The 24,643-nt window shown below is 64.2% G+C and overlaps 2 protein-coding genes across 3 annotated transcripts; one reads left to right on the top strand and one right to left on the bottom strand.

Annotated features, from left to right (window-relative positions):
- The first annotated feature begins 1,797 nt into the window (after window positions 1–1,797).
- LOC104550038 (2'-5'-oligoadenylate synthase 1) lies at window positions 1,798–4,047 on the top strand. 2 transcript variants are annotated; one of them, XM_010201763.2, is made up of 6 exons: window positions 1,798–2,090; window positions 2,261–2,555; window positions 2,636–2,811; window positions 2,894–3,135; window positions 3,223–3,355; window positions 3,434–4,047. In XM_010201763.2, the coding sequence occupies exons 1-6, from the start codon at window positions 1,893–1,895 to the stop codon at window positions 3,917–3,919; spliced, it is 1,530 nt and encodes a 509-aa protein (XP_010200065.1). In that variant the 5' UTR covers window positions 1,798–1,892; the 3' UTR covers window positions 3,920–4,047. The 2 variants fall into 2 exon arrangements, with proteins under 2 accessions (XP_010200065.1, XP_061864701.1); XM_062008717.1 differs by having other exon boundaries at window positions 2,246–2,555.
- Window positions 4,048–6,111: 2,064 nt separating this feature from the next.
- On the bottom strand, window positions 6,112–17,264 carry SEMA3B (semaphorin 3B). The gene is made up of 18 exons (XM_062007933.1): window positions 17,207–17,264; window positions 10,722–10,855; window positions 9,758–9,915; window positions 9,610–9,672; window positions 9,404–9,523; window positions 9,237–9,330; window positions 9,030–9,149; window positions 8,567–8,712; window positions 8,357–8,471; window positions 8,195–8,264; window positions 7,967–8,111; window positions 7,644–7,863; window positions 7,465–7,556; window positions 7,279–7,320; window positions 7,018–7,175; window positions 6,877–6,932; window positions 6,658–6,797; window positions 6,112–6,558 (listed from the first exon to the last, which is right to left on the bottom strand). The coding sequence occupies exons 1-18, from the start codon at window positions 17,218–17,220 to the stop codon at window positions 6,112–6,114; spliced, it is 2,334 nt and encodes a 777-aa protein (XP_061863917.1). The 5' UTR covers window positions 17,221–17,264.
- Window positions 17,265–24,643: the final 7,379 nt, after the last annotated feature.

The following is a 24,643-nucleotide window of genomic DNA, read 5'->3' as shown; positions in this document are numbered from 1 at the left end:
CAGAGGAGTAAGTTGGGATTGGTCAAACCGTGCTGTACCCCAGCGCTTGAAGTGTGTGACAGCCACATGTGAAACCACATTTGAGGGGCCCCAGTTTGTCTGGGACACTCCATGGGTGCAAATGAAGAATAGTCCTTGTCAGTCTCATCTTGATGTCCTGGCCTCACTCCTTGGGCTGCACGGGCCAGGTGTGAAATGCTCTTGACATTTGTTCCTGCCCACAGCCCATACCTCTGTCCCTGCTGCTGGCTTTGTCCTTCCCCTTCTCCCACCTGTCCCTCTGTCCCTGTCTCTGCCCATATCCCTGCCCCATTCCTCTACCTGTCCCTGCCCCAGTCTGCATATCCCTACTTCTGTCCCCCATTCCTACGGCTGCCTGTGCCTCTGTGCCTGTCCTTGTCACTGTCTCTGCCTGTACCCCTGCCCCGTTCCTGCTCAAATACCTGCTCCTGTCCCCATTTCTGCACCCGTTGCTGCCCATAACCCTGTCCCTGCCTCTGCTCCTGCCTCTGCCCCTTTCCGTATCCCTTTCTACCCTGTCCCAGCCCACATCCCTGCTGATACCCCTTCCCCTGTCTGTAATTCCTGCCTCGGACCCTGCCTGTTGTCACTGGGCACTAAGGGCATACTCATCCCTGCTCCTGCCCACATCCCTGCCCTGGCTTCCACCTCTATCTCTGCTTCTGTCCTTCTCCCTGTCCTGTCTCTCTGTCCCTGCCCCTACCCCTGTCCCTGTCCTGCTGCTTTCCCCGTGCCAGTCTCTTGTTCCTCTCTACTACTCCCCCTCCCAATCTCTCCCCTTGCCCCATCCCTGCCCCTTCCTGCCTGCTCTCCCTGCTCATCTGCTGCCCCTGCCCTGGCACCCTGCCGCTTCTCCATCTTCTTACCTGCGCATCCTCCTGCTTCCAGCCCCTCCCTGCCCATCCTCCCGTCCCTGACCCGAGTTTCTTTTTTGTCTCTTCCCGGACTGACTCCGCGCAGGCGAGAGGGACTGCCCGCCTGGGAGCGGAGGGGGGACAGGGCGGCAGAGCCTGGTCACTTTCGTTTCCAGCCGAAGCGGACCGAAATCGAAACCGCGTCAGAAACAGAAACTCCCGTTTCCCGGCTCCGCGCAGCCGGCGCTTAAGGCAGCGCGGGCAGCACCGTCCTGCCCCCCGTGCCGCCAGCCGCCTCCTGCCCCGGGACGGATCCGGGGGCTCCGGGGGAGCTGGCATCGGCCGCATCCCGCTGGCCGTGGGGGCACCAGGGATGCTGGCACTAGATTCTCAGTGGCACTGGCATTGTCCATGTCCTATTGCCTGGGGTGACACCGGGACTCCCGGTGGCACCGGCACAGACTGCAGCTCATTGCCCATAATGATACCAGGGCCTCTGGTGATGCTGGCACCACCCATGTCCCACTGCTTGTGGTGTCACCATGCAACTAGCCATGTCCCAGCACTGTCTGTGCCCCAGCCCAGTCCCGTGAGCCCCCGACCTGGGCACAGGCAGGCGCTGATGCACGCGGACCATCCCTCCCCCCGGCCCTCGGGCAGGGTCTGGCACAGGGTCCCCGTGGTGGGACTCTGATCCTGGACAGCTGGGCACCCAGGGCAGACCCTGGGTCACGCCAGGCTACGAGATCCTGCAGCATTCCAACTCCTTCGCAGTCCCTCCTACCCCCTCCAGCCCCCGCGGCGGCGGCACCGTGGACACCCGGGGGACCCCATGGGCAGGGGCCAGGGGAGCCGGGCCCGGGGACTGGGGGAAAGCGATGCCTGAGTGCCGGGGCCACCTTAATTTCCCAGCAGTGACGCCACCGGGGCGGCGGCCCGGCAAGGTTTAAAAGCTGCTGCGTGGGGGGAGCTGCAGGCAGGAGCGAGCGGAGGGAGCGAGCGAGCGCACCGGTCAGGATGGATGCATGGGGGCTGCTGCCAGCCAAGAACAAGCTGACTGAGGTGACTGACAAAAACCTGGATGATTGGATCATGCGGAACCTGCAGCCCAGCTCAGACTTCTGCAGGCAGGTGAAGCAGACGGTGAAGCAGATCTGTGAGTTCCTGAAGAGGGACTGCTTTGGGAAAAACATCCATGTCCACAAGACTGTCAAGGTGAGCACTGGCTGGCTCGGGGGCCAGCCAGTAGCCCTGCTACCACCTTTCCCTTTGCTCCAGGTTCCCCGCTGCCTCAGTTTCCCCTGGCAGCTCTAGGAATGGTGGCAGGCAGGCAATCTCCACACCGAGGGGCAGTGGTGCTGAGCAGGCAGGGTATCTCTTTGCAGGGTGGCTCGGCGGGCAAGGGCACAGCCCTGCAGAACAACTCTGACGCTGATGTGGTGCTCTTCCTCAGCTGCTTCTCCAGCTACCAGCAGCAGAACCAGGACAGAGATCATATCCTGGATTTAATCAAGCAAAGGCTGCATGCCTGCAAGGAAAGCCTCAGTTTCACTGTGAACATCACCGAGCCCCGGTACAAGGGGCCCAAGAATACATCACGCTCCCTCAGCCTCACTCTGTTCTCCAGGGAGTCCAAAGAGTCCATCGATGTGGACATCCTGCCTGCCTACGATGCCTTGGGTAAGGGCTGCAGGCTGGCATGGCATCAGGCTTGTGGCAGCAGTGCCAGGACATCCCTCACCCTCCTTCTCACCCTGCAGGGCAGGTGAAGGAGGATGCCCCACCAGATGACGAGGTGTATGTGAAGCTCCTGGATGTCAGCACTAGTCCTGGGGAGTTCTCCCCCTGCTTCACTGAGCTGCAGAAGAAGTTTGTGAAGCGTCACCCTGCCAAGCTGAAGAACCTGCTGCGCCTGGTCAAGTATTGGTACAAGGAGGTAAGGGGCTGCTTGACTTCTCTGGCACCCACAGGGCACCCACCCCATCCCGCTCTCACCCCCATCCCCATCTTCTCCCCAGTCCTTGAAGCCAATGTACCCCAATGCAAGCCTGCCCCCCAAGTATGCCCTGGAGCTGCTGACCATCTATGCCTGGGAGGAGGGCACGGGCTCCTCTCACCAATTCGATACAGCTGCGGGATTCCGCACAGTGCTGGAGCTGCTGCGCCAGCACCAGGAGATCTGCGTCTACTGGGAAACATACTACTCACTGCAGCACAGCCGGATTGGTGCCCATGTCAGGATGCTGCTGGGCAATACCTGGTGAGAACTGTGCCCAGTGGGACCTGTGCCACCCGCCTCACGGTGCTGCCCAGGGCTGATGGCAGTGTCTGCTCTCTATGTTTGCAGCCCTGTCATCCTGGACCCCGCTGACCCCACAGGGATCCTGGGCCAAGGCAAGGAATGGAACCTGGTGGCACAGGAAGCTACCAAACACCTTTCACTGCCCTGTGTCAGAACTGTCGAGGCCTGGAATGTGCAGGTAAGGCTGCCTGCACCTGCGGGCATAATGGGCCCCTGCCCCTGCCAGCTTTGCCCACCTGCTCTCCTGTCCCCGCAGCCAGCCCGCTCTGTGACAATTGAGGTGAAGCAGCTGGTGGGCACCAGCCTGAGCATGACTGTCAGCCCAAGCACCACTGTCAGGAAGCTGAAGGAGAAGATCCAGAAGGAGTGGGAAATCCCCTGGTACAACCAGCGCCTGGCGCTGCAGAAGACAGACACCGTCCTGCAGGACAGTGAGACCCTGGCCACCCACGGCATCTTCTACAACACCACACTGGTGCTGCTGCAGACTGAGCCCAAGGTGATGGAGATCTTTGTGAAGGACGAGAAGAATCGGACCACCACCTACACAGTGAAGCCCACCCACACTGTCAGGCAGCTGAAGGAGCAGGTCCAGAAGGAGCTGCGCATTCCCGCCGACCAGCAACGCCTGACATATTGCTCCAAGGAGCTGGAAGACTGCCACATGCTGGCACACTACAATATCCAGCCCTTGAGCACCATCTTCCTGCTTCTGAGACTCCGGGGGGGTACAAGCCCCTAGCATCCCCAGTTCCCTGCTTGTTTGCCTGCCTGAGCATCACCCCTGGCACCAGCCCGGCCCCTGTACCACTCATCTACCCTCATCATGCTGGAAATAAATGCCTTGGTAAATCCTTGTGCTTCTCACGAGGTTGGGACCAGTGCCAAATAGCATGGGGGGATCGTTCAAGGGCAGACCCCATGGCAATAAAGGGGAACTTGCCCTCGTGGCCAAGAAGGCCAATGGTATTCTGGGGTATATTAAGAAGAGTAGTGGGCAGCAGGTTGAGGGAGGTTCTTCTCACTCTCTGCCCTGGGGAGGCTTCATCTGGAGTCCTGTGTGTCCAGTTCTCGGCTCCCCAGCTCAAGAGGGACAGAGAACTTCTAGAGAGAGTCCAGTGCAAGGCCACCAATATGATCAAGGGAAGAGAACTTCTAGAGAGAGTCCAGTGCAAGGCCACCAATATAATCAAGGGACTGGAGCATCTTCCTTATGAGGAAAGGCTGTGGGACCTGAGGCTGTTCAGCCTGGAGAAGACTGAGGGAGGATCTCATTAACACTTTATAAATACCAAAAGGGTGGGGTCGGGAGGATGAGGTGACACTCATGTCCAGCAATAGGACAAGGGGTAATGGACATAAGCTGGAACACAAAAAGTTCTACTTAAACACAAGAAAAAGCGACTTTACTGTAAGGGTGAGGGAGCCCTGGCACAGGCTGCCCAGGGAGGGTATGGAGTCTACTTCTCTGGGGGTTTCCAAACCCACCTGGGCATGTTCCTGTGCCCCATGATTGAGGGGAACCTGCTTTAACAGGGAGTTGGGCTGGATGAGCTCTAGAGCTCCCGTCCAACCCCCACCATTCTGTGATTCTATGACTTCAATGTCACCGGCTGCTGGGACAGCACAGGCACAGATGAGTGCAAAGCAGTGGTACAGAGGGATGAAAAATGCCAGCCCAGAGCCAGATAGACCCCAGGAAAAAAACCCCGAACAGCTCCATCTTCTGTCTCTTCTCTGCCTGCTCCTGACTGCAACAGCCTTTAAAGCTTCCTGGGCCATCACTGGACTGTGGCTGTGCAGTTTAGATGGCCCTAGCTCCCCGGGAATCTGCTGCCCAGGGTCTCCTCAGGGTGTCCAACTGGCCAGAGGCAGAGTTCCACCATCCCCTGTGCCAAAGCTCTGCCTGTGCCCACACAGTGTCTGGGCAGGGGGACAGTGTCCTGTGCCCAGCTCAAGTGTCCGGGCAGGGGGAGAGCCAGCCCAGGCACCCTGGGCAATGCCAGCACCACGGGGGCCCTGGTGTCACTGCAGGCAGCTGACCCTGAGGCTCATCACTGCTTTAAGCATTGAGCTGCTGGCACTGGGGAGTTTCAGTTTTCATCTTCCAGAAATGAAAGCATTGGATGCCAGAAACCTGGGGGAACTCCATCGACCAAAGAGACATCCCCATTGGACTTGGCCCCTCCCAGCCCCCCCGAGTGCTGCCAAGCATCTCAACCCTCTTGCCTCAGGGTGCCAGCATAGGTTGCTGCTGTAGGGTAACGGCATGCCTTCCCTCTGCTCTCCCTGTCCCCAGGTGCTCTTTGGGCTTTTGGGACTGACACAGGACCCTGGGCTGAATCCTCTGCTTTATTGTGCTCAATTAGTACAAGCCTCCCTGTGCTGCTGCTCTGCACTCGGGGCACTGGGCACTGTCTCTTGTGCCTCCTACATCTCCCCCCGGGCACACCTCGTCCTGCTAGGCTCCCCCCATCCCGCCAGCGCCTGTCCCGCCCCGTCGGGGTCCCGCTCCTGGCCCCAGCCCCCTGGGACCTGAGGGTGTCTCTGGGACCCGAGAGGGTCCCTGCTGCCCCGTCGCCCCGCAACTCCACGCCGCGGGAGGGGTGGGCACAGCCCGGCGCTGCCGCCCCCCCACCGGGGTAGGTGTACATTCATCCGAAACTCGTTAATAAATATTTCGGTGTCTCCGCGGCTGGCAGCCGGCTGGGTGTCCCCGGCAGCGCTGGAGCCAGCGGCAAGGGTGGTCGGCAGCCTCTCTCTCGGAGGGTGTCAGCCCGGCTGCCCTCCTGGCCCCGGAGCCGCAGCCCTCCCCCCCGCCGCCCGCGCCCGGCTCCGGTGCTGCCGGCGGGGCGGCCGAGGCCGGCGGGGCCGTCGCCCCCGCCCGCGGCCCCGCTGCAGGGCAGAGCCCGGTGCCCGGGGCCGGCGGCGGGGTCACCAGGCGGCCGCGCTGCGGGGCCCGCGCTCGGCCCGCGGCCCCTCGTGCGTGCGGCGGCGCCGGGCCCCGCGCGGCTGCTCGCCCTGCCCGCGGCCGGGGCCGGGGCGCCCGCTGTGGGTGCGGGGAGGCGGCAGCGCCCTTCCGCGGCTCCAGAGCCGCTGGCACGCCCGGTCCGCAGCCCCGAGCGGCGGCCGCTCCACCAGCTGCAGGAAGTCCCGGTACCAGACCTTGTGGCCGGGGGGCCCGGCGGCGAGCTGGCGGTCTCCGGCGGGTGCCGTGCCCGCCGCTTGTCGGGCGCCGATCACCTCCAGGGAGAGCCGCAGCAGGGGCTGGGTGAAGCCGTGCTCGCTGGCGTGGCAGAGGTAGAGGCCGGCGTCGGCGCGCTGCACGCTGCGCAGCAGGATGCCCCGCTCCGTCCGCACCACCCGCGCGTCCAGCTGCACCTGCGGCACCCACGGGGACAGGGGGGCAGCTCGGCACGGCACGGCACGGCGGTAGCACTGCACGGCCCCGCCGGCGGCGCCGGGCCGGGGAGAGCCTACCTCTCGCTGGGGTTCATCCAGGGTGCGCTGGTACGTCCAGAGGACACGGGCTTGCAGGGATTTGGGGATGCACTCTAGGAAGACGGTGCTGCCCTCCACCCCGTAGAGCTGCTTCTGGGGCATGCTGCCCTGCCGGGGGTCTGGGGGACACACAGCCTGGCTGTCAGCCCCTCATCCCGTCAGGGCTGACCCCCAAACCCCAGCCAGGTCCCGGCTCACCTTCGGAGCAAAGCACGTTGGGGTCGCCGTTGCGGACATCTTGCCGGCGGAAACGCCTGTGGGAAGGTGGTGGAGGAGCAGGGGCTGTGGCAGCAGAACCCGCACCCTGCACTGCAGCCTTGGGACAGGCACGGCACCTACCTCTTGGTGTTGGGCACGTAACGGGTGCAGGAGGTGCCATCCCAGGCACAGTACGGGTCCCGGGCCAGGCAGCACTCGGCGCACGCTTTGCCATAGGCGCTGCAGCGGTGCAGGGGCAGCTGGGCCAGAGCTGTGGCTGAGCCGGCGTAGAGCTGTTGCTGGGGGAAGCGGGGGCACAAAGTGGAGCTGAGCACCGTGGTGCCACAGCACAGGGCACACGGGGCCACGGTGGGATATGGGAACCCATCCATGGAGCCTTACCCGCTTGGAGGACAGCTGCAGGCTGGTGATGGGGGAGGCGTCCTGTGGGCAGAGGGCAGGCATTAGTGTGGGGAAAGCAGCCATCTGTGCTGCTGGCAACTCAGTGCCCTGGTATGGCCCGGACTGTGGGCAGCACATGTGGATTTAGGGGAAGTCCAAGTGAGGGGTGTGGAGCTCCTCCCTCACCTCGAAGACCTGCAGCTCTTCCAGCAGCAACGGCTCCATGCGGTGCCAGCTCTCCTTGGGCACTGAGACCACCTTCAGCACCGTGCCCACGTCTGTGGGCAAGGAAGGGTGAGGCTGGGTGTTCCAGGCTGGCATGCCCCAGGTCTCCTCCCTGTCCCAGCCCCAGGGTCACCACGTGCCTGTGCCGATGAAGAGGACGTCGTAGTGACCATCAGCAGCAGTGACACGGTCCACAGCGATGCGGGTGAAGGTGTAGGGCACAGAGGCTTGCAGGAAGAGAGGGCGCTGGCCGTGGGGTAGCACCGGGTTGTACATCAGTGGGTGATGCCGGGCAAACTGGATCACCTCGTCTGGAAAGTCCTTGGTGGAGCTGAAGGTGCCGAAGGTTTTGCTGGGGCACTGCAGGGAGGTGGCGCTGGCTGAGCGGGGTCTCACTCCCCCCTCAGTCTTGGGCAGCAGCATCCCACCGGCGGCACCAGCCGGGATGCCATGTGCCACATACCATGCCCGGGCGGGGGTATGGCATGCGGCCCTGGTACGACACCCACTGGTAGTTGGGACCCTCCTTGTGTGCAAAGGGGCCCAGGAACGCCCGGCGGATGTCAGCCATGGTGTAAACGCAGACAGCAGAGCCCTGGAAAACAGAGCTGGCGGGACAGAGCAGAGCACAGGTGAGGGGCAAGAGGGGGCATTGCTGGGTATGGGGGGCGTGCTGGGGAGGGGGCTCAACCTGGAGGTGGAAAAGATGGCGTAGATCAGCGGGTTGCGCTTGTCCCTTGTCTGCAGCAAGAAAACATCTCCTGCAAGCAGGGAGGGTGTCAGCTCTGCCTTGATGTGCCAGGGCTGCCTGTGGGCACCCTGAGGTGGCCCCCCCCACTGCCTCCCTACTCACGGAGCTCATCAAAGTGGGTGTCTGCCCCGTCGGGTCCTGGCACGGCACAGACGAGTCGAGCCTTCAGGAAAGTCGTCCACTTGTTCACCAGGCTACGCTGCCCACCCACGTCGTTCTGACAGGAGGAGGGGGAGGAGGAGGGCACCGGCATCAGCAGTGGTGGGGGGCATGCAGGGGCAGTCTTGGCTCCCAGCTCGTGGGTGCTCTCACCCGGCAGATCTGGCCGATGCGGGCGAAGCTGGCCTTGCCCAGCCCCTGCTGCCGCTCCACCGCCGTCTCACGGAAGAAGAAGTAGATCTTGTCATCATCGGGGTCCTCGCTCTCTGGCACCCAAAAAACAGCCACGAACTTGGGCTCTGGGGATAGAGGGATGCCACCTCCAGTGCCACTGCTAGCTCTGCTCCCTGGGAACCCTGAGGCACCCACACGGGGCCCAGCAGGGCGCAGACACCTCCCTGCCCAGCTGCAAGGCAGAGGCAGAGTGAGGGTGGGATCCCACCAGGCACTGGGGTTCTGCGGGAGATGCAGAGACCCCCCAAATCACCCTCCACAGGCAGTGGAGGATGGGGTGCAGCTGAGCCTGGAGGGCTCGTTGCCCCGCTGCCTCCGGGGAGCAGCAATGCCACGCTGGGGTGCCATCAGCCCCACCACCCTCCTGCTCCCCAGCACTGACCGTTGAGCCAGCGGGAGTCATGCTGCTCGGTGCGGATGGAGGGACGCCGGCCCAGGCTGCGGAAGATGGTAAAGTCACGGCCCATCAGATCGGTGGCCACCCCGGAGTAGAGCTCCTCACCTGGCAGGCACCGAGGGAAGCGTTACAGGGGACCCCCCGGCAGCCCCTGCTGCGCTGCCCCCAGCACTGGCCTCAGCTCTCCCTTACCCACGAGGACGGAGGCGGCAGCGTGCCGTGGGTCATATGGGCTCTTCCCTTTGCCATCCTCAGTGTGCCGGGGGTTCAGCTTGAAGATGGGCTCCTGGAGGGCGGTAAGGAGGGGAGGCAGGTGGGCAGTGGCAGGGGAAAGCCTCAGCGGGTGAGGAGGGGCTCACCTCTGGGTGCTGTCCAGCCTCCACGAAGGCACAGACGGGGTGGAAGGCGCCCGTGCCACAGGTGTACAGGTGGGTCCGGTTGTAGGGGTGCAGGATCTTCACGAAGTTCATGCACTCGGCCTGGAGATGGAGGGCACGGGGAGGTGGTGCTGGGGTGGCCCCCCGGCATCTCCTGGCACCCCCCCCCAGCATCCCCTGGCACTTACGGTGATGTCCTTGCCAGCCCAGTTGCACTCCTCCCTCCACTCCACTGGCGCCGGCCAATAGATCTGCAAGAGGAGAAGGGGATGGTCACAGCCCTGGAGTGTGCCTGGGGCCACCTCACCGGCAAGTCTTCCCCCTCACCCCTGTTACCTTCCTGTCCCGCTGGCTGATGTCATCCAACGCCAGGGAGAGGAGGTGGTTCTGGGCACCAGCGAAGAGACGGCCGCGCTCCTCGTCCAGCAGCAGGGCCTCGTAGCAGCAGGAGCGCTCCAGCGCGAAGAGGCGCAGTCCGTACCGAGCCCGCAGCTCTGCCGGGACCCACGGCCGCTGCTCAGCACGGCCCCGCCGCGGCATCCGCCGCTGCCCGGCACGCTCCCCTGCCCCGGCCACACGCTCCGAGGGAATCTGGGTCTGGCCATGGGCCCCTCACCATGTGAGCCCCTCCCCCAAACCTGTCCCACTGGCTTGACCGGGTTCACTGACCCTGTGCCAGCCCAGCATCCATCCCTACACCACTCAGCACCCAATCCTGAATCAGCCCAGCACCCATCCCTGGACTGCTCAGGGCAGTAGCAGGCAGCGGGGGATGAGGGGCCGTTCCCTGCCCTGCAGAGCTAATCCCACCGCGGCGGGAACAAGCAGCCCTTTGTCAGGCTGCGAGGAGAATGCTTGCCGGGACCCGCCGCTGGGGACAAAGCCCCCCGCGCCGTGCCGGAGCCCACAGGGGTGGCCAGCCAGGATACAGCACCGGCTCCCAGCCTGGCATGGTGTCCCCGCCAGGCACGGCACAGCTATGGCTAAGGAATGCTGCCACTGTGCACCACAGTGGGAACGGGAGCCTGAGGAGTTGAAGGCACAAGAGCAGGGCCATGGCCCCAAGGGCGGGCAGGTGGCCCTGAGCAGGCTAAGATTCAGGCAAGAAACCTGGCAGTCAGTGCCAATGCCCAGCAGCCCGTGGGGAGGGTGGCACTGCTGCCACTGAGGAGGCAGAGCCGGGGTTTCGCACTCCTCCCGCCATGCTGGCCCCTGCCCCCAGGATGATACCGGGTGCTGAGACGGAACTGGTCACCCATGCCTGACCTCCCATCCCCCTCCACCCGTGTCCCGCACTCACCGGGGAAAGGCAGCTTGAGGCGGGGGGTGGCAGCAGGTGGGGGGCGGCCGGTGGTAGCAGTGGGGCCACGCAGCAGGAGCAGGAGCAGGAGCAGTGTGCGGCTCATGGCCAGAGCCAGGCTGCTGGCCTCGCGGCTGGGGCAGAGAAGCGAGACCTCAGCTCGGGTTACAGCCCCCTCCCCGTAGACCCCAAACCACAATGATCCCTCCCCATCCCTGATGATGGGATCAGGAGAGCCTCAAGCATCAGCATACAGCAACCTTGCACGGCACGAGGGAACTGCCCCGTGGGGCTTGACCCAGGGATTGTGGGGGGGGACACTGGCCGCCTGCATTTTTCCCTGTGTTTTAAGCCCCCATTGATCCAGTGACAAATGTAAAGGGCTCTGGGAGCAGCCCTCCTGCTCCTGCCCACGGGGAAACTGAGGCAGCCCAACTGAGCAGCACCCAGTCCTCCCCACATCTGCCCCAACCCTGCACAGAGCTGTCCTGTGGGGACAGGGACAAGGACAGGGCAGCATCGGGGTGCTGCAGTCAGACAGGGCACCCTGAGCAGGCAGTGAGTTCCTGAGTACTAGGCATGATGGCAGTCATGGGAGTCACGGGGGCCCGTGCCTCAGTTTCTCCCACTGTTACAGCCCCTGCCATTTGGCCCCTGGTCCTCCTGATGCCACCCTGCAAACAGGAGCTGGGTTTAGGGGGACCTCTGGCTGAGCAGGTGCCCACAGCCCCTAGAGGAGGTCAATGCCAACGAGCCCATCATTCTCATGGGTGCCCACCACAGGGTAGGGAGGAACCCCTCCAGCTCCAGCACACTCTCCCCCTGGGGCAGGAGGTGATGGTTATCATGAGCCAACATGCAGCTCCCTGCCCTGCCCACCGGAGCAGCCCCGGGCAGCTGCAGGCAGCCAGGGCCTGCCAGCCAGCACCTCCACGTGCGAAGCACAAGCCTGGCCACGCCGGGCAGCAGCCCCAGGTGCAGCTCATGGCATCACCTGTGCCACAGCCACTGGGGCCTTGCCCAGACACTAATGATGACCGAAGCTCCACCATTGCACCAGAACTTGGTGCGACCACGCCACGTTCTGATACCCTGCTCAGGCATAGTGTGAGCTGGGCCACAGAGGATGCCAGGCCAGATGGGCACACATGCGTGGCACTGCCCAGAACAAATCTGAGCACGTCTGCCTACTGCCCAACTGGCTGGCCAGGACTTGCCCTGGGCTCCTGTGCTCCTACTGCCCCATCCCAGGCTGGCAGGGTGGGGAGCGAGGCTGGGCAGGCGGTGGGCAGCAGGCAGGGGCCCAGGCGGGCGCAGTGCCACAGGGCCGGGCTGCCCGGCAGCCTGGCCTGAGGGCGGCGGGAGCTAATGGCATTTCCAGAGGCATCGGGGCGAGGCAAGGGGACACGTCAGGTTCTGCCAGGCCCTTCAGCTGCTGGCCAGCAAGGGCTGTGACGGGGGCACCGAGGGTCTTCCCACCTGCCCAGCACCTGCCAGTGCCCACTGGGGCAGCGTAGACCCCTGGGCACGGATCCCCTCCATGCTCGCCCAGGGGACAGGTTGGAGTAGGGCAGTGCGTGTGCAGCAGCGGCAGCACCAGAGAGCCCCCGGTGCCAAGACTGGTAGATCCAGGCCCCGAGCCCCCCGCTGCCAGCCCCAGTACGAAGTCAGCCTCCCAAGCCCCTCAGTTCCAACCCGGGCAGACCCAGCCCCCAAACCCTCTCCCTCCGGTGCCAGTCGGGACACGGACCGCGCCGCTAACCGCCCTCCCCCGGGGGTCAGCCTGGGCATTGCCCCGACAGCAGCGCAGAGCCCTCGGTCCGGGACACCCGGGTGCAGCCCCAGGAGCCTACCCGCGCCCAGCGCCGCGAGCCCCCGCACCCTGCCCGGTCCCCGGCCCCAACCTGGGTCCCGGCTCGGCTCCGCTGGTCCCAGCGCGGCGCAGCCCCGCCCGCCGCGTCCGCCGGGAGGGAGTGGGGCGGCCCCGGCGGGGCGGGGCGGTGCGGTGCGGGCCGGGGCGGGGCACAGCCCGGGGGCACGCGCCCCCGCTAACGCACGTGCGGGCACGCGTGGGCAGGAGCGCGCGTGGGCGAATGCGCACACGCGAAGGGGCGACCGGACACTCGCGCGCGACCGCACGCTCACGGACGCGCACACGCGCGAACGGATCGCTCAAACCCACGCACGCGTAAAACACGCAAGCACACGCGCGCGTGCGAACACGCGCTCTCTCACTCACACGCCACCACAAAATCACGCGTGCGCGCTCGCACGCTCACCCACGGGCACAGCCGCGAGCGGCCCGCGCTGACACCCGGCCTGACCTCGCGGCCCGCGGCGCGGAGCTGAGCACGCGTGGGTCGGCGCACGCATGGCTCAGCGCACGGGCGACCGGGCAACCTCGTCCCCACGGTGCCGGGGGCTGTGCCAGGGTGTGCTGGGGCCGTACTGGGGGGCACCGGAGGCCGTGCCAGGGGCGGCGGGGGGCCGGTCCCGCGCCCCGCTCAGCTGCAGCCCAGATGTCTGGCCCGGGCCCAGCCCAGAGCAAACAAAATTCCTCCGCTGCCTCCCATTTTCCAGCCGCCGCTGCCAAGAATAGCAAGTGCCGAGCGGTGCCGGCAGCGGAGCCACGCGTGCCTCGGCCGGCAGGGCTCGGGGCGCCGGGGGACGCGGGCTGCCTTGGGGGCCACCCCCTGCCTTGTCCTCCGCCCCCTCCGCCGCGCCCCTGGCTGTCTCTACCTGTGGGTGCAGGAGTCCGGGCAGGCAGGTCCAGCATGAGTGGGGAGGCGGGGGGCGGGCAGGCAGCGGGAACAGGCAGGTGCAGGGTGCGGGGTGGGGGCAGCGAGTGCAGGTGGCCGGCAGCGAGTGCGGGTGGCCAGCAACGACTGCAGGTGGCCAGCAATGTGTGCAGGCTGGTAGCAGGTGCCGGCAAGCCGGCAGTGGGTACAGGCAGGTCAGGTGCAGGTGCAGGCAGGGAGCTGGCATGGGTTCGGCAGGCAGCGGGAGCCGTGCAGGCAGGCACAGGTAGGGCAGCAGCATGCAGGAGGAGCCGTGCCAGACTGGGTGTCCGTGCACTGCCCTTCCGTCTCACTGCTGGTAACCCTCCTTCTGCCGGCCCGGGAGTATCAGCGTGCTGACGGGCACCACTGCCGCTTGTTCCCCTTCTGGTTATGCTACGCTGACAAGCGCCAGCCAAGCGTCACGGGCGGCAAGGGGGCCGGGGACAGCGAGGGGATGGAGGCGGGTGGTAGGGAAGCAGGGGTTACTCCGCCGTAAAACTCTGGCCATGCACTACAGCAGGACTTTAGGCTGGGTGGCCCCCACAGGGTTGGGCATGGTGTCCCTGTCTCCACCGTCCCGGCCTGCCATGCTGGAGCCTGACTGTCTGGGATAATGAGGACACGGATGCCGTGCCCTGCCCTGCACAGTGGGTACCTTCCTGTGCCGTGCCAGCACCGTGCCTCAGTTTCCCTCCACCCAGCCGGGACCTTTCCACCCGGCGCCGCTCCCAGCACTCGTGGTGAGGTGGCTCGGTGGCGTCACTGTCACCTCAGCCCCGGAGCCCTGCGAGGACCTCGCCGCCGGCGGCTCCGCCTGGAGAAACCATCAGGCGTCAGAAGGGCCGGGCTTCCATCCCGGAAAAAGACGGCGCGGGAGGGATGCGCCACGTCGCCCGCCGGCCACCCCCTTCCCGCTTTGCTGGCAAAGCGCCGCAGCCGCAGGGCACGGGCACGGGCAGGGTCCCCAGCTGGAACAGGCGTGACCAGCAGCACCCCGCCCTCGTGCCCGTGCTCGCTGCCATCCCCGCGGAAGGTGGCACGGCCGGGTGCCAGCGGCCTGGCTCCCCGCCAGCCCGGGGGTGTCACCGCCGGCAGCGTCAGCAGGTGCCGGCGCCTCCGCTCTTTGATCCCTTCCCTGCTGCCGGCGGATCCGCGCCCGGGGATCGCTGCCTCGGCCAAATCTCTCCTGGCGATTCCGGCTCCGCCGAGCGGCGGCAGCTGTGCCAGCACCGCCCGAGCCCCCAGCGGTGTTTGCAGCAGGAAACGGCTCCGCTCCACCTCCGCGGGGCTCCCGGGGGCGGCGCGGCAGCGGCCAACGGCTCCCACACCTCCCGTACCGGCGGGTGAGCCCGCACGGCGGGGAATGTGTCCCTGCCATCGGACGGGTGACCAGGGCCAGCGGCTGATGGACAGCTCGCATGGAGAGAGAAGGGTTGGGATGCGCATCCACTAGCCCCGGGGATGAGGACAATTTGCTGGGAAATCCCTGGCAATGTTTCAGGGGCCTGTGGGGTGACCCGGTGTGAGGGCGCTGCAGGGTGGCCTCCCATCTCCCTGAGGCCTGGGGAGCATCCCTCTGCCCCAATGGAGCCATTGTGGCTGGCACTGGCCAAAACCCAGGAGGACAAGGTGAGATGCATCATGCTAACCCTGTGCTATCTGGGCTTGGTATGACCCTGCTCCTATCAAGAGATGTGCTTGTGCAGCAGGGTGGCCTTTGCCAGCACTCCTGATGATGCCGCTGGTTTGCTGGGGGAAGAGAGGGAAGCAGAGGGAGAAGAGGTATCCTCACCCCAGCCTACACACATGGCCTGAGCTGCCACATACTCGGTGAAAGGATGGAGCCCATGGAGTCCCAAGTGTGCCAAGCAAATGTACCTGAGCCATTACATCCTTGTAGTGTGGTGGCTAAGAATCTAGTGCTTTTCTATAGCCTATTTTACTTCAGAAAGGAGCTATCTATCTTTCCTGTTTTAACAGCCCCCATCATAGCACACTGGTTGAAGACCCCCACAGCAGGAACCTGCGTGGCCCCGGCGCATTCTTGCCGGGATTAAGTATCTGGCTCCTGGCTGTGCCATGCTGCTGTAGCCCAGCTAATCCCCTATTAACAGTCCCCATCCTGCACCAGGCTGACTGCGGCTGCCCAAGAGCTCTGGGGTGCTGGGTGCACTCTGGTGCCTGAGCATATCTGTACCAAGAGTTGGGAAGAAGAAGATTGCATTTTTTGCTTTTGGTACAAGCCACAAGGTGCGTGGTGAACCCTTGGGGTGGTGATGAAGGAGGAGACATTCCACCTCTCTTGGGCAGCAAAATGGCTTTTAGAGAAAGAGAAGGATCCTTGACTTCTCAACCTGCTGCCCTGGAGTGACTCTCTGCCCTTGGCTTCATGGCCACTGTCAGCCTGACTCTGGGGCAAGGAGAGGGGTTGGATCCCATGCACTGAAAGTTGTTTGAGCTTGAAGCTTCTCAAAACCATCCCAGTGGTGCAGGAGCTTTGGCAGAGCCACAGTGTGTGGGACGTAGCACGCAGGCTCTCTGCCACTGGCCCAGCCCTCTACTCGTTCCATGGGAGGGCAGGGGAGATGCTGCCTTGCCCCAGACCCTCTGGCCCTGCCCTGTACTACACCAACCAGCAGCATCCAGCCCATCCAGGGCTTTAAAAACAGGCTGGTAGCCCTGCCAATGGGTTGGTAATTTTAGCCAGGGTGTGTCTCACCAGGAAGCATGTGGGACTGTTCATCTGCTCCCGCTGGGCCCTCTGCATCCTCGCCGGGACTGATGTCAGCCCCTTGCTGCTCACTCACCGCTGCCCTAGGGCACTACTCAGCAGTGTGGCCCAGCCACAGCCACCCTGGGCACGGATGATGCCTGGCAGGATGGTGAGGGCAGGGGAGTGGGGACAGGGATGCCCAGGTGCCCCCTGAGACTACCCGTTCCCCATCTAGGGCATCTTGTTCCCAAAGCTCATGGCATCAGGGAGCGCAGCATCCCACTGCCACAGCACTCATCGGCACCCAGCCAGGAGGTGGCAGAGGGGTCCTGGTCTACCCTCCTCCTTGTCTCACCCTGGACCCCAACACAACAGCCACTTCAGATTGCCTCCCACGGAGCTCCCGCAGAGCCTCGGCGGCTGGGAAGGCCGGGGGGGCCGCCACGGAGCATAATGCGGCTATTGACGGCCGAGCCGGCGGCCCCAGCACAGCACAATAGGGCCTTGTCTGCTGGCCCAGCTCCTGCTCCTGCCCAGCCCCGTGGCTACAATCGGTCTCCCCTTTTCCCCAAATTGCTCAGAGCTCACCCAGGTGCCAGCCAGTGCAATCCCTGCCCAGGGCCCGGCTGGTGAGCACGATGCAGGAGCCACAGGTGGGAGGGCACCAAATGAACCTCCCTTTCCTATAAACCAGAGCTCAGGGAACAGGCATCACTTGAGAAAACCCCCCAGCATGGCAGTGCTCACCCTGGCCACCCCAGTTGGGTCACAGCTTGAGAGTCCCTACTCAGCCGTGGGGTGATGGGGACAAGGAGACGGCGCATGCCTGACAATTCCTCTTCCCATTCGAGATTGTGTCTAAGCCCACCAGCACTCGGCACCCACCGAGGGGAGATGGGGACCTGGCAGCCCCCCTGGGTGGGATCCCACCTCCCAAGTCCCCGTGTCCCCCCTCGGTGGGGCAACGTGGTGCCCCGCGGCCGCCATCTCACCTGCTGCAGTGCATGGGCTCTGCTGGAGCTCGCCGGCCTCCTCGCCCCTCGGGTAAGCCGGGGCTGCGGCTGCCGCCTGCTCTTTAAACCCCAAATCCCCGGTGCCGGGCGTCAGTCCCGCCGGCGGCGGGGGCGGAGGGAGGGGACGCAAAGCCCCGGTCCCTGCTCCCGGGGCCGGCACCAACAAAAGGCAACTGTGTCCCGTGTCCTCCCCGTGCACCCAGCGACCCGGCCAGTCGCTCAGGGACAGCCCCTTGGGACCCCCGGGCTCCCCGGGGTGCTGCCATCGCCTCTCCCTGTGCTGAGAAAGGCAGGAGAGGCACAAGCGAGCCCCGGCTTCCTCTGATCGCAGCCATGGAGCCGACGTCCCCAAGGACCCGTCCCTGTCCACCTGATCCTTGGAGGGGTACTAGGGAAAAGGCCCTCGTTGCCTTCCCCTTCCGCCTCATCTGCTCGTGCAAAGCCCGGCCCAGCGGGGCTGGAGGAAGAGAAAGGGGACGTGGCTGCCGCCGCCGTGCCCGTTCCTTGGGGGACTCACCCCACGGGACCCCCAGAGCCCTGCCCCGCCGGGGCCGAGGGGCTGCATGGCTGCCTGCGAAGCATCCCCGTGGTCCGAAGGCCGGGAACACCTTGTGCCGCCTCATTAACGTCGGGTAAATGTGTAACGAGCCCTCGGCCGGGCCGGGCCGGTTCGAGCCGCATAGTCCCCGTTGCCCACCCGGCATGGAGGGAGCCGGGGATGTGGCGGCTCTGTCCCGGCAGGAGCCGTGCAGGACGGGAAAGAGAGGTCTTTCTAGTGGCCGGGCACCCTGGGGTGACCTCAGCGCTTACTGGAAGGAGCAGAGGGGACAGCGCTCCGGGTCGCGACGGGAAGGAGCCCATCTCCGGAGCGGAGGCTGATCTCCCAGCCCACGCCTGCGCCAGCCTCCGAAAGGTTCGGGCTCAGCGCAGCTGCCTGCTGGCAGGGCGTCAGGGCGAGGCAGCCGGGCACGGAAGGCAACCAGCACCAATTTAATAAAAAATAACCCCAAACAAGCAGAAAGTTTCATCTGAAGGCAAGAAAATGTTGGAACGGTGTCCAGGAACTGGCACGGCGTCCCGGCACTGGCACGGCTGCCCTAGCGGCTCTGGAGACAGGCAAAGCCGCCGGGCGCGGGCAGCTCACGCCGGCTCCTGCCGCGGGGAGGGATGGGGGAGCCGGGGTGCCGCGCCGTGCTGCGTGAACCCGCGGGGCACCGCGCGATGCTGAGCTCCATGGGTGACTTTGGGTGGCCGGGGGCCACGACGTGCGGAGGCCACCCCGTTCCTGCGGGAGAGAGCCGGGGCTGCAGGGTGGGTAGATTGCCAGGGTGCTGGAGCATCCTCTCCGCTGCCACCCCCGAGACATGGGGTTGGGGATGAGCGCAGGGTGGGTGCAGGCAGGCTGAGCCCCGGCCGTGCCGCCGGTTGCCATCAGAGGGCGGTGGTGGCCCGCGGGGCCGGGCCGGGGCGAGTCCCAGCGGCGGGGCGGGGAGGATCACGGGCTGGGGCGGGCTGGGGCGGGGAGGATCACGGGCTGGGGCGGGCTGGGGCGGGCCGGGCCCGGCGTGGGGCTGCCCGACGCGACTGTGGGGCTGCGGAACGGCCCCTGGTCCTCGGTCTCCCGCCCCTCTCCCGACCGTGACCGGCGTGGTGGGGCTGGGCCATCGCCAGCCGTGGCAGAGGTGGCCTGGCCACGCTCCCTCTGCCCACGCCGTCACGGGGTGGCCGCGTCACCGGCGCCGTGCCCGGCCCTTGGCCCGGCGGGGACCGGGAGCGGCCGGCCGGCCTCGGCACTGCGCTCACCTTGCTGCAGGCGGGACGGGGGGCGGGGAGCGCCGTCGGCAGAGCTGGAGCAGCCGCCCGTGGCTTGGCATCCGTGCCCTGTCCTCCCCGAGGACAAGCTGGAGCTGCAGCGGCGGGAGGGCAGCTGGAAGCTCGTGTCCCCTGTCCCCACCCTGGCCGTGCTGCCACCGTGAGCATCGCTGCTGGTCGTGGCATCCCCCATGCCCATCCCGGCCGACCGCTTCCCTTAGCTAGCCGAGCCTGGTGTTAGTGACGGCTGGGACCCGCTGCCCGCAGCCAGGGAAAAGGGTCCCGAAGTGCTGCAGAGCACGTGCGAGGGGGCGTTTGGGTGGCCTCCGGCCGGAGTGGGATATCACTCTGACAAGGGAGCTCCGGGAAGGGCCTGGGGGGAAGGGGGGCGGGATTTCCATGAAGTGCTGTCTCTATTGACAGGATTTCAGGCAATCGGGCTTGGGAGGAGCGTGTGGGGCGGCTGGGCAGGGCCGTGGCACGTGCCCCTGTCGCATGTTGGCTACCTGCTGCCGACCAGCTGGCCCCAGCTGGCCCAGCCCCACGCAAACAGCGCTGCACTGGGCAAGCTGACCCCTGGATTGGGCAAGGAGGGTCTGCCACGCACCCAGGGCCAGTGGTTCCCGGGCTACCCCAGCACACTGGCTGCTTCAGCACAGCCCCTCCACCAGCTGGGTGTGTACTGATGCTGCTCCTGTTCTCCCTGCCCCTGGCTCAGCCCCTGCAGTCCCTGGTCTCCTTCCTGGCTGTGGGGCTGGTGAGTCTGTACTGCCACCCACTCTGGCAGCACTGAGCGGGGCAGCGCTGTCAGCCGTGCCCAGCGGTGGGGGTCCTGGTGCTCGGAGAGCTGGTGGTGCCAAGTGCTGGGCCATGTGACAGTGCTGGAGGGGGCCGGATGGGGCTGTTTTCCTCTCTGTTTGCTCGGCCGTGGGGACGGCCAGTGATGCAGATCAAGGCCGACGTCCCCCAGGCAGCCAATTGTTGGCCAGCTCCGAGGGGAGGGAGAGGGGCAGCTGCCCTGAGGCTTTCCCAACCATGGAGAAGGCCACCATGCCAGCGGTGCCCAGCCTGAAAGGGTGCCAGGCTCAGCCCACCCAAGCACAAGGCTGGTAGATGCTGATGGGGACCCTGAGATGCCTGCTGGGACCCCAGCACCCAGCATTCTCCATCTGCCCCCTGGTTAGGACGGCCACCCCCTGTGACCCACTGCTGCGGGTGCTGAGGGACGGCGGTGCAGGGGGACATGGCAGCCTCACTTCTGAGCACCGGCACTTCCTTTTGTGTTTCACTTACTGAATCCTTTCCCCTGGCGAGCCATGAAAGGGCCTTTATCCCCTCTCCTCCTCGTGGCCGGATCACACCCAGCAGGACCCTGTGGCACCAACTGGCCCCAGGACTGGCAGTCACCCCGGCCCTGCCAGTGCCTCCAGTGGGGAGCCAGAGCAGACCATGGCTTCAGTGGGGCTGCATGAGCCATGTCTGCTCCTTCGTCTGTTCCCGACCGACCGCTGCTCTTGGGGGAGAGGAGGGACATGGCTGTGGCCATGTCTGTTTTTGGCCCAGTTATTTATATCTTGAAACAAGGATGTTACAGTGGTGTGAGCCAAAAGGCATCCCCAGTGCTCCCCTGCTCCCCAGCCATCTGCCACCACACCTCCAAGGCCTCAAGCAGTGTGACTGCCCACCCCTGGGGCTCCCTGACAGCTCCTGCTCCTGACAGCTCTCTGGTGAGCTCAGGTTTAAAGGGGAGAACTCACTGGTTATTGCTGATCCCCCAACACTGCCCCATATTTCCTTCTTCTGCCCCACACCAGAGCCCTACTCCTGCTCTGCTAAACATTAACTGCTCACCCCAGTTGTGATTTGGCCCTGGATGTGGCATCCCAGGGGGTTTGGCTGAGAGGTCTGTCCCCACCCCTGACCCAGGCAGATTTTGGGGTGTTAGGGCAGCCCAGCCCTGCTGTCCTGTGCAGCTGACATTGCCTCATGCCTCCTCTGTGCTCCACTGAAGATCCTGGGAGGCTGCAGTGTGGGATGCTGAGCTTCCCATGGGATACAGAACCCCAGGGCTCAGGGAGCCCAAAGACCCTTCAGGTCCCATGCAGATGGGAGTATCCACTGTTTGCTGCCATGTCCCCTGGGTCCCTCTGTAAGCAGGGATCCCCCAGCAGTGCAAAGTCCCAGCACTGTCCCGTGGGGCATCTGCCAGAGCATCCCTCCATCAGGTGGTACCCAGCCCCCTTTCACCTGCCCAAGGGAAAATGCTGCGGACCCCATGCCCAGCTTTCTAGTGGGATGTGGGGAGCAATGGAGCCCAGTAACTGGGGACACGGGAGAAATGGACCAAGACTTAGTGGAGCTGAACCAGAGGTGGGCACTGGATGCTGGATGTTTTTGGACCATTATTTGAATGTTTTGGGAATTGTGTAGCTTTAGAGACATTTAAGTTGCATTTAAAGTCATTGAAGGCCTTGCTTAATTGCCTTAAGGGCATTAAGCCCTTGCTACAGGACAAAGCCCATGGGAACAAAGCCCCTGGCCCAGGTGGAGCTGTGGCTGCTGCCGGTGGGGACAGCAGTGATACGACTGCCCTGTCTGGGTGACAGAGATAAACAGGATGATGCTGGCACCTCCAGAGGTGACAGGGCACAGTCCCCCAGTGCCAAGAGGAACAGTTTGTCTCCATCTCCCAGGGCTCAAGGCATCCTGTTGCCTTCAAGCACTTCCAAGCAGCTATGGTGCTTGATGGCTGGAAGCTGCTCAACCATGAAGCTGGCTCTGTGTGGGAGCGGCATCCCGGTGGGAGCTGCGGGGTTTGAGGGTCCCGGAACCCCCTCCACGCCCCATGGTGCCGTGAGGAGAAGCAGCAAGGTTACCCCAGGGCTCATCCTCGGGTCCTTGGTTCCCAGCGCAACACTTGGCAGGGAAGTGATTGAGCACAGAGATAACCCACCCTTCAGGTCTGCTGAGCAGTGCTTTGCTTCTGGCTTCTGTAAAGTTAATTGGTTTCGAGGTTCCAGGAACAAACGAAGGAGAAAAACCCACTCTCCCGACGTGCGGGATCATTGAACGCTCTCTGGTGAGTTATAATTGCAAATCATGTTTTGAAATCACATTAACCAATTAGTCCTTGTTGTTGTTGTGCCCTGCTGCATGACAGCGTGTGCCGCAAGGCAGGTGGCGGTCAAGGGCGAGGGAGGGGGCCAGGAGCTGCCCCTCACTGCCCATGGCTCAGGGCCAAGGTGCCACACTGCCGGCATCGGGGGGGGGGGGCTTCTCTGGGGGATAGGTGGGGGCGTGAGGGAGGAAATGTTCTGCTCTGGGCATGGCCTGGGGTAAGTGTCACCCCAGCGTCCTCCCAGCCTGCTGCATTGGCCACGGACATCCCTCTGATGCCACTGGCTTTCCCAGTCCCTTTCGCTTGCTCCCCACTGTACCCCACACAGTGCTGGCAATGGCTTTGTGGGAACAGCAAGGGTCTCAGGGCTGCTGGGGGGTGATGCTGGGGCTGTGCCTGCAGGATGGCCAGTGCTGGGGACCAGCATGTTCCCAGCAAGGACAAATGCCAGGAGACTTCTCGCTCAAGAAGGCACAGCAGTGGCAGAGAGGGAGCACTGCGTGGGCTGCAGATCTGTTATCTCCACTGCATCTTCCTGCCATCTCACATCTTGGCCCCAGGAATGGCAGGCAGGCAGGCAGCAGCGGGCACAGAGGCTGGGTAAAGAAACCAAGCAAGGCAAGTGGAACATGTCCCGGCCACACACAGCACCCGCTTGTTGTGGCTGGGTCCTGCTTGGCCTTGTCCACACTGGGACACTTCTGAGGTCGAGGAGTTTTATGTGCTTGGATTAATCTAATTAACCTCTGAGTGTGGCTGAAGGATAAAAGATAAGGCAGCTTCTGGTTGAGGGGCTTGGTGAGAAGGCAAAGTGCATAGCAGTGGACTGTGGGTGAGGATGTGGCATGGCACAGCTTGCATGGTGCTCAGCCCCTGCCACCAGTGAGGCACGATGCTCTCAGCTGGAGGGACACCGTGCCATTCCATGCGGTGCTGTGCTCCCCTGAAGGCTCCTCACATCCGGGAATCGGCAGTCAAACTTTCCAGCTGGCCAGAGAAAACCCACACGGCTGCAGTTTTGCAACTGACTGGAGCCTGGGCTCACGTCTGACACGGCTGGAGCCAGCAAGGATGTCACCCCTGGCTTGCTGTGGGACTCAGGGGGCTCAGAGGAGGGTTGCAGCCCATCCCTCTTCCAGGCTGTCCCTGACTATAGTGAAGGGACTGGTCCCTGTGCCAGCTCACCACTTCGCGGCCAGCTCAACTGCATCGGGATGCAGCTGCCATGTGGGGCTGTGGGGATCTTCTGGGGCTGGCTCTGTGAGATTTGTGGATGTTTTTGCTCTCTTTTCCTCCTCTTCTTCACACTGCTCTGATTTTCTGCAAAGCCTCAGCTGGGGACAGCATGGGCATCTTCTCTGCCCAGATGAAAGTGGGGAAGTGATGGAGAGAGATGTCACATTCTGCACAAGAGAGGGCACGGTAAAAAGGGGGCATGATAGAAAGGGGGCATGGTTACATTTATGCCAACAGGAGGGGGAGCAGGACGTTTGGCGGCTGGGAAGGAACAGGCAGGCTCTGAGTTGCTGCCCGCACCTCAGCTCTGCAGTGTGTGCCCACCCCACCGTTGGGCACTGCACCCCATGCTGTGGGACTGCTCTGCCCGTCCCCACCCACCCACACCGTGTTTGCTTACGGGGTGGCAGCTCTCGGCATCCTTTTACAATCCCCAGAGAGTCACGTTGCCGCCTTTTCCTGGGAAGTCTCTGCGCGGGTGCCACGTGGCCGATACCCGCCGTTGCCGAGGCAGGGGAAGGGTTAAGCAGATGGCCTGATCTCAGCCATGCCCATGGCTCTGGGTGCCTCTGACCCCCCCCTTCCCCTCCATGCCGCCAAACCTGGCTGCCTCCGGTCCCCTCGGCGTGCCAGCCGGCGCTGGTTCAGCACTTACGCATGCTGCTGTTATTAGAAATTAGTTAATGGATGTCTCCAGTCCCGGGAGAGCGGCGGTAACAGGAGCTGCGGGATCGCCGGGAGCGTGACGGCAGAGCTGCCGCTGAATATTAAATGTCCCACGACGGCGGCGGGTGAGAGGGTGCTGCTGCTGCTGCCGGTGGGGCCGGGGGAGGGTTTCCTCCTCCCAGCCCGATGGCGACACTCGCTGTCTGCAGACGGAGTCGTTTCCATCCCGAGGCTTCACGAGGATTTATGAAAGATATGCGTTAACACAAATAAAGGCTCCCGGCAACGCGCGGCGGCTCTGCAGAGCTTGCTGTTCTGCACGGGGAGGGGGAGACGTCGAGCCCTGGCCTCTCTCCAGCCTGGACCCCAAAGGAAAAGCCAGGTGGGGCAGAGGGCAGAGGAGGGGTGACAGCCCTTGGGAAGGGGAAGGAAACTCATGGGGACCCGAGCTGATAGCTGGCCAGAAGCAATCAACTCTCATAGTGGCATGTGGGATGTTATTGGGAGAGGAAATTTCCTCTTTGGGTCACTTTTGTGAGCACAGACCCCATAATTGTGTCTCCATGTAAAAAAAGAGATGTTTT

The sequence above is a fragment of the Colius striatus genome, chromosome 15 (assembly GCF_028858725.1).
Source record: "Colius striatus isolate bColStr4 chromosome 15, bColStr4.1.hap1, whole genome shotgun sequence".
NCBI lineage: Eukaryota > Metazoa > Chordata > Aves > Coliiformes > Coliidae > Colius > Colius striatus.
Note: the sequence above shows the minus strand (reverse complement) of the source record. Positions and strands in the feature narration are given on the sequence as shown.

Excerpts from the sequence above, each read along its gene's own strand:
- SEMA3B (XM_062007933.1), bottom strand. Across the intron at positions 9,916-10,721 it reads CCTCAAGCTGCCTTTCCCCG|AGCTGCGGGCTCGGTACGGA; the intron begins GTGAGTGCGGGA and ends GGGTCCCGGCAG. Across the intron at positions 8,265-8,356 it reads CACCCACTTTGATGAGCTCC|GAGATGTTTTCTTGCTGCAG; the intron begins GTGAGTAGGGAG and ends CCCTGCTTGCAG.
- LOC104550038 (XM_062008717.1), top strand. The coding sequence starts at position 1,893 with ATGGATGCATGGGGGCTGCTGCCAGCCAAGAACAAGCTGACTGAGGTG. Across the intron at positions 2,556-2,635 it reads GCCTGCCTACGATGCCTTGG|GGCAGGTGAAGGAGGATGCC; the intron begins GTAAGGGCTGCA and ends CTCACCCTGCAG. Across the intron at positions 3,136-3,222 it reads ATGCTGCTGGGCAATACCTG|CCCTGTCATCCTGGACCCCG; the intron begins GTGAGAACTGTG and ends CTATGTTTGCAG.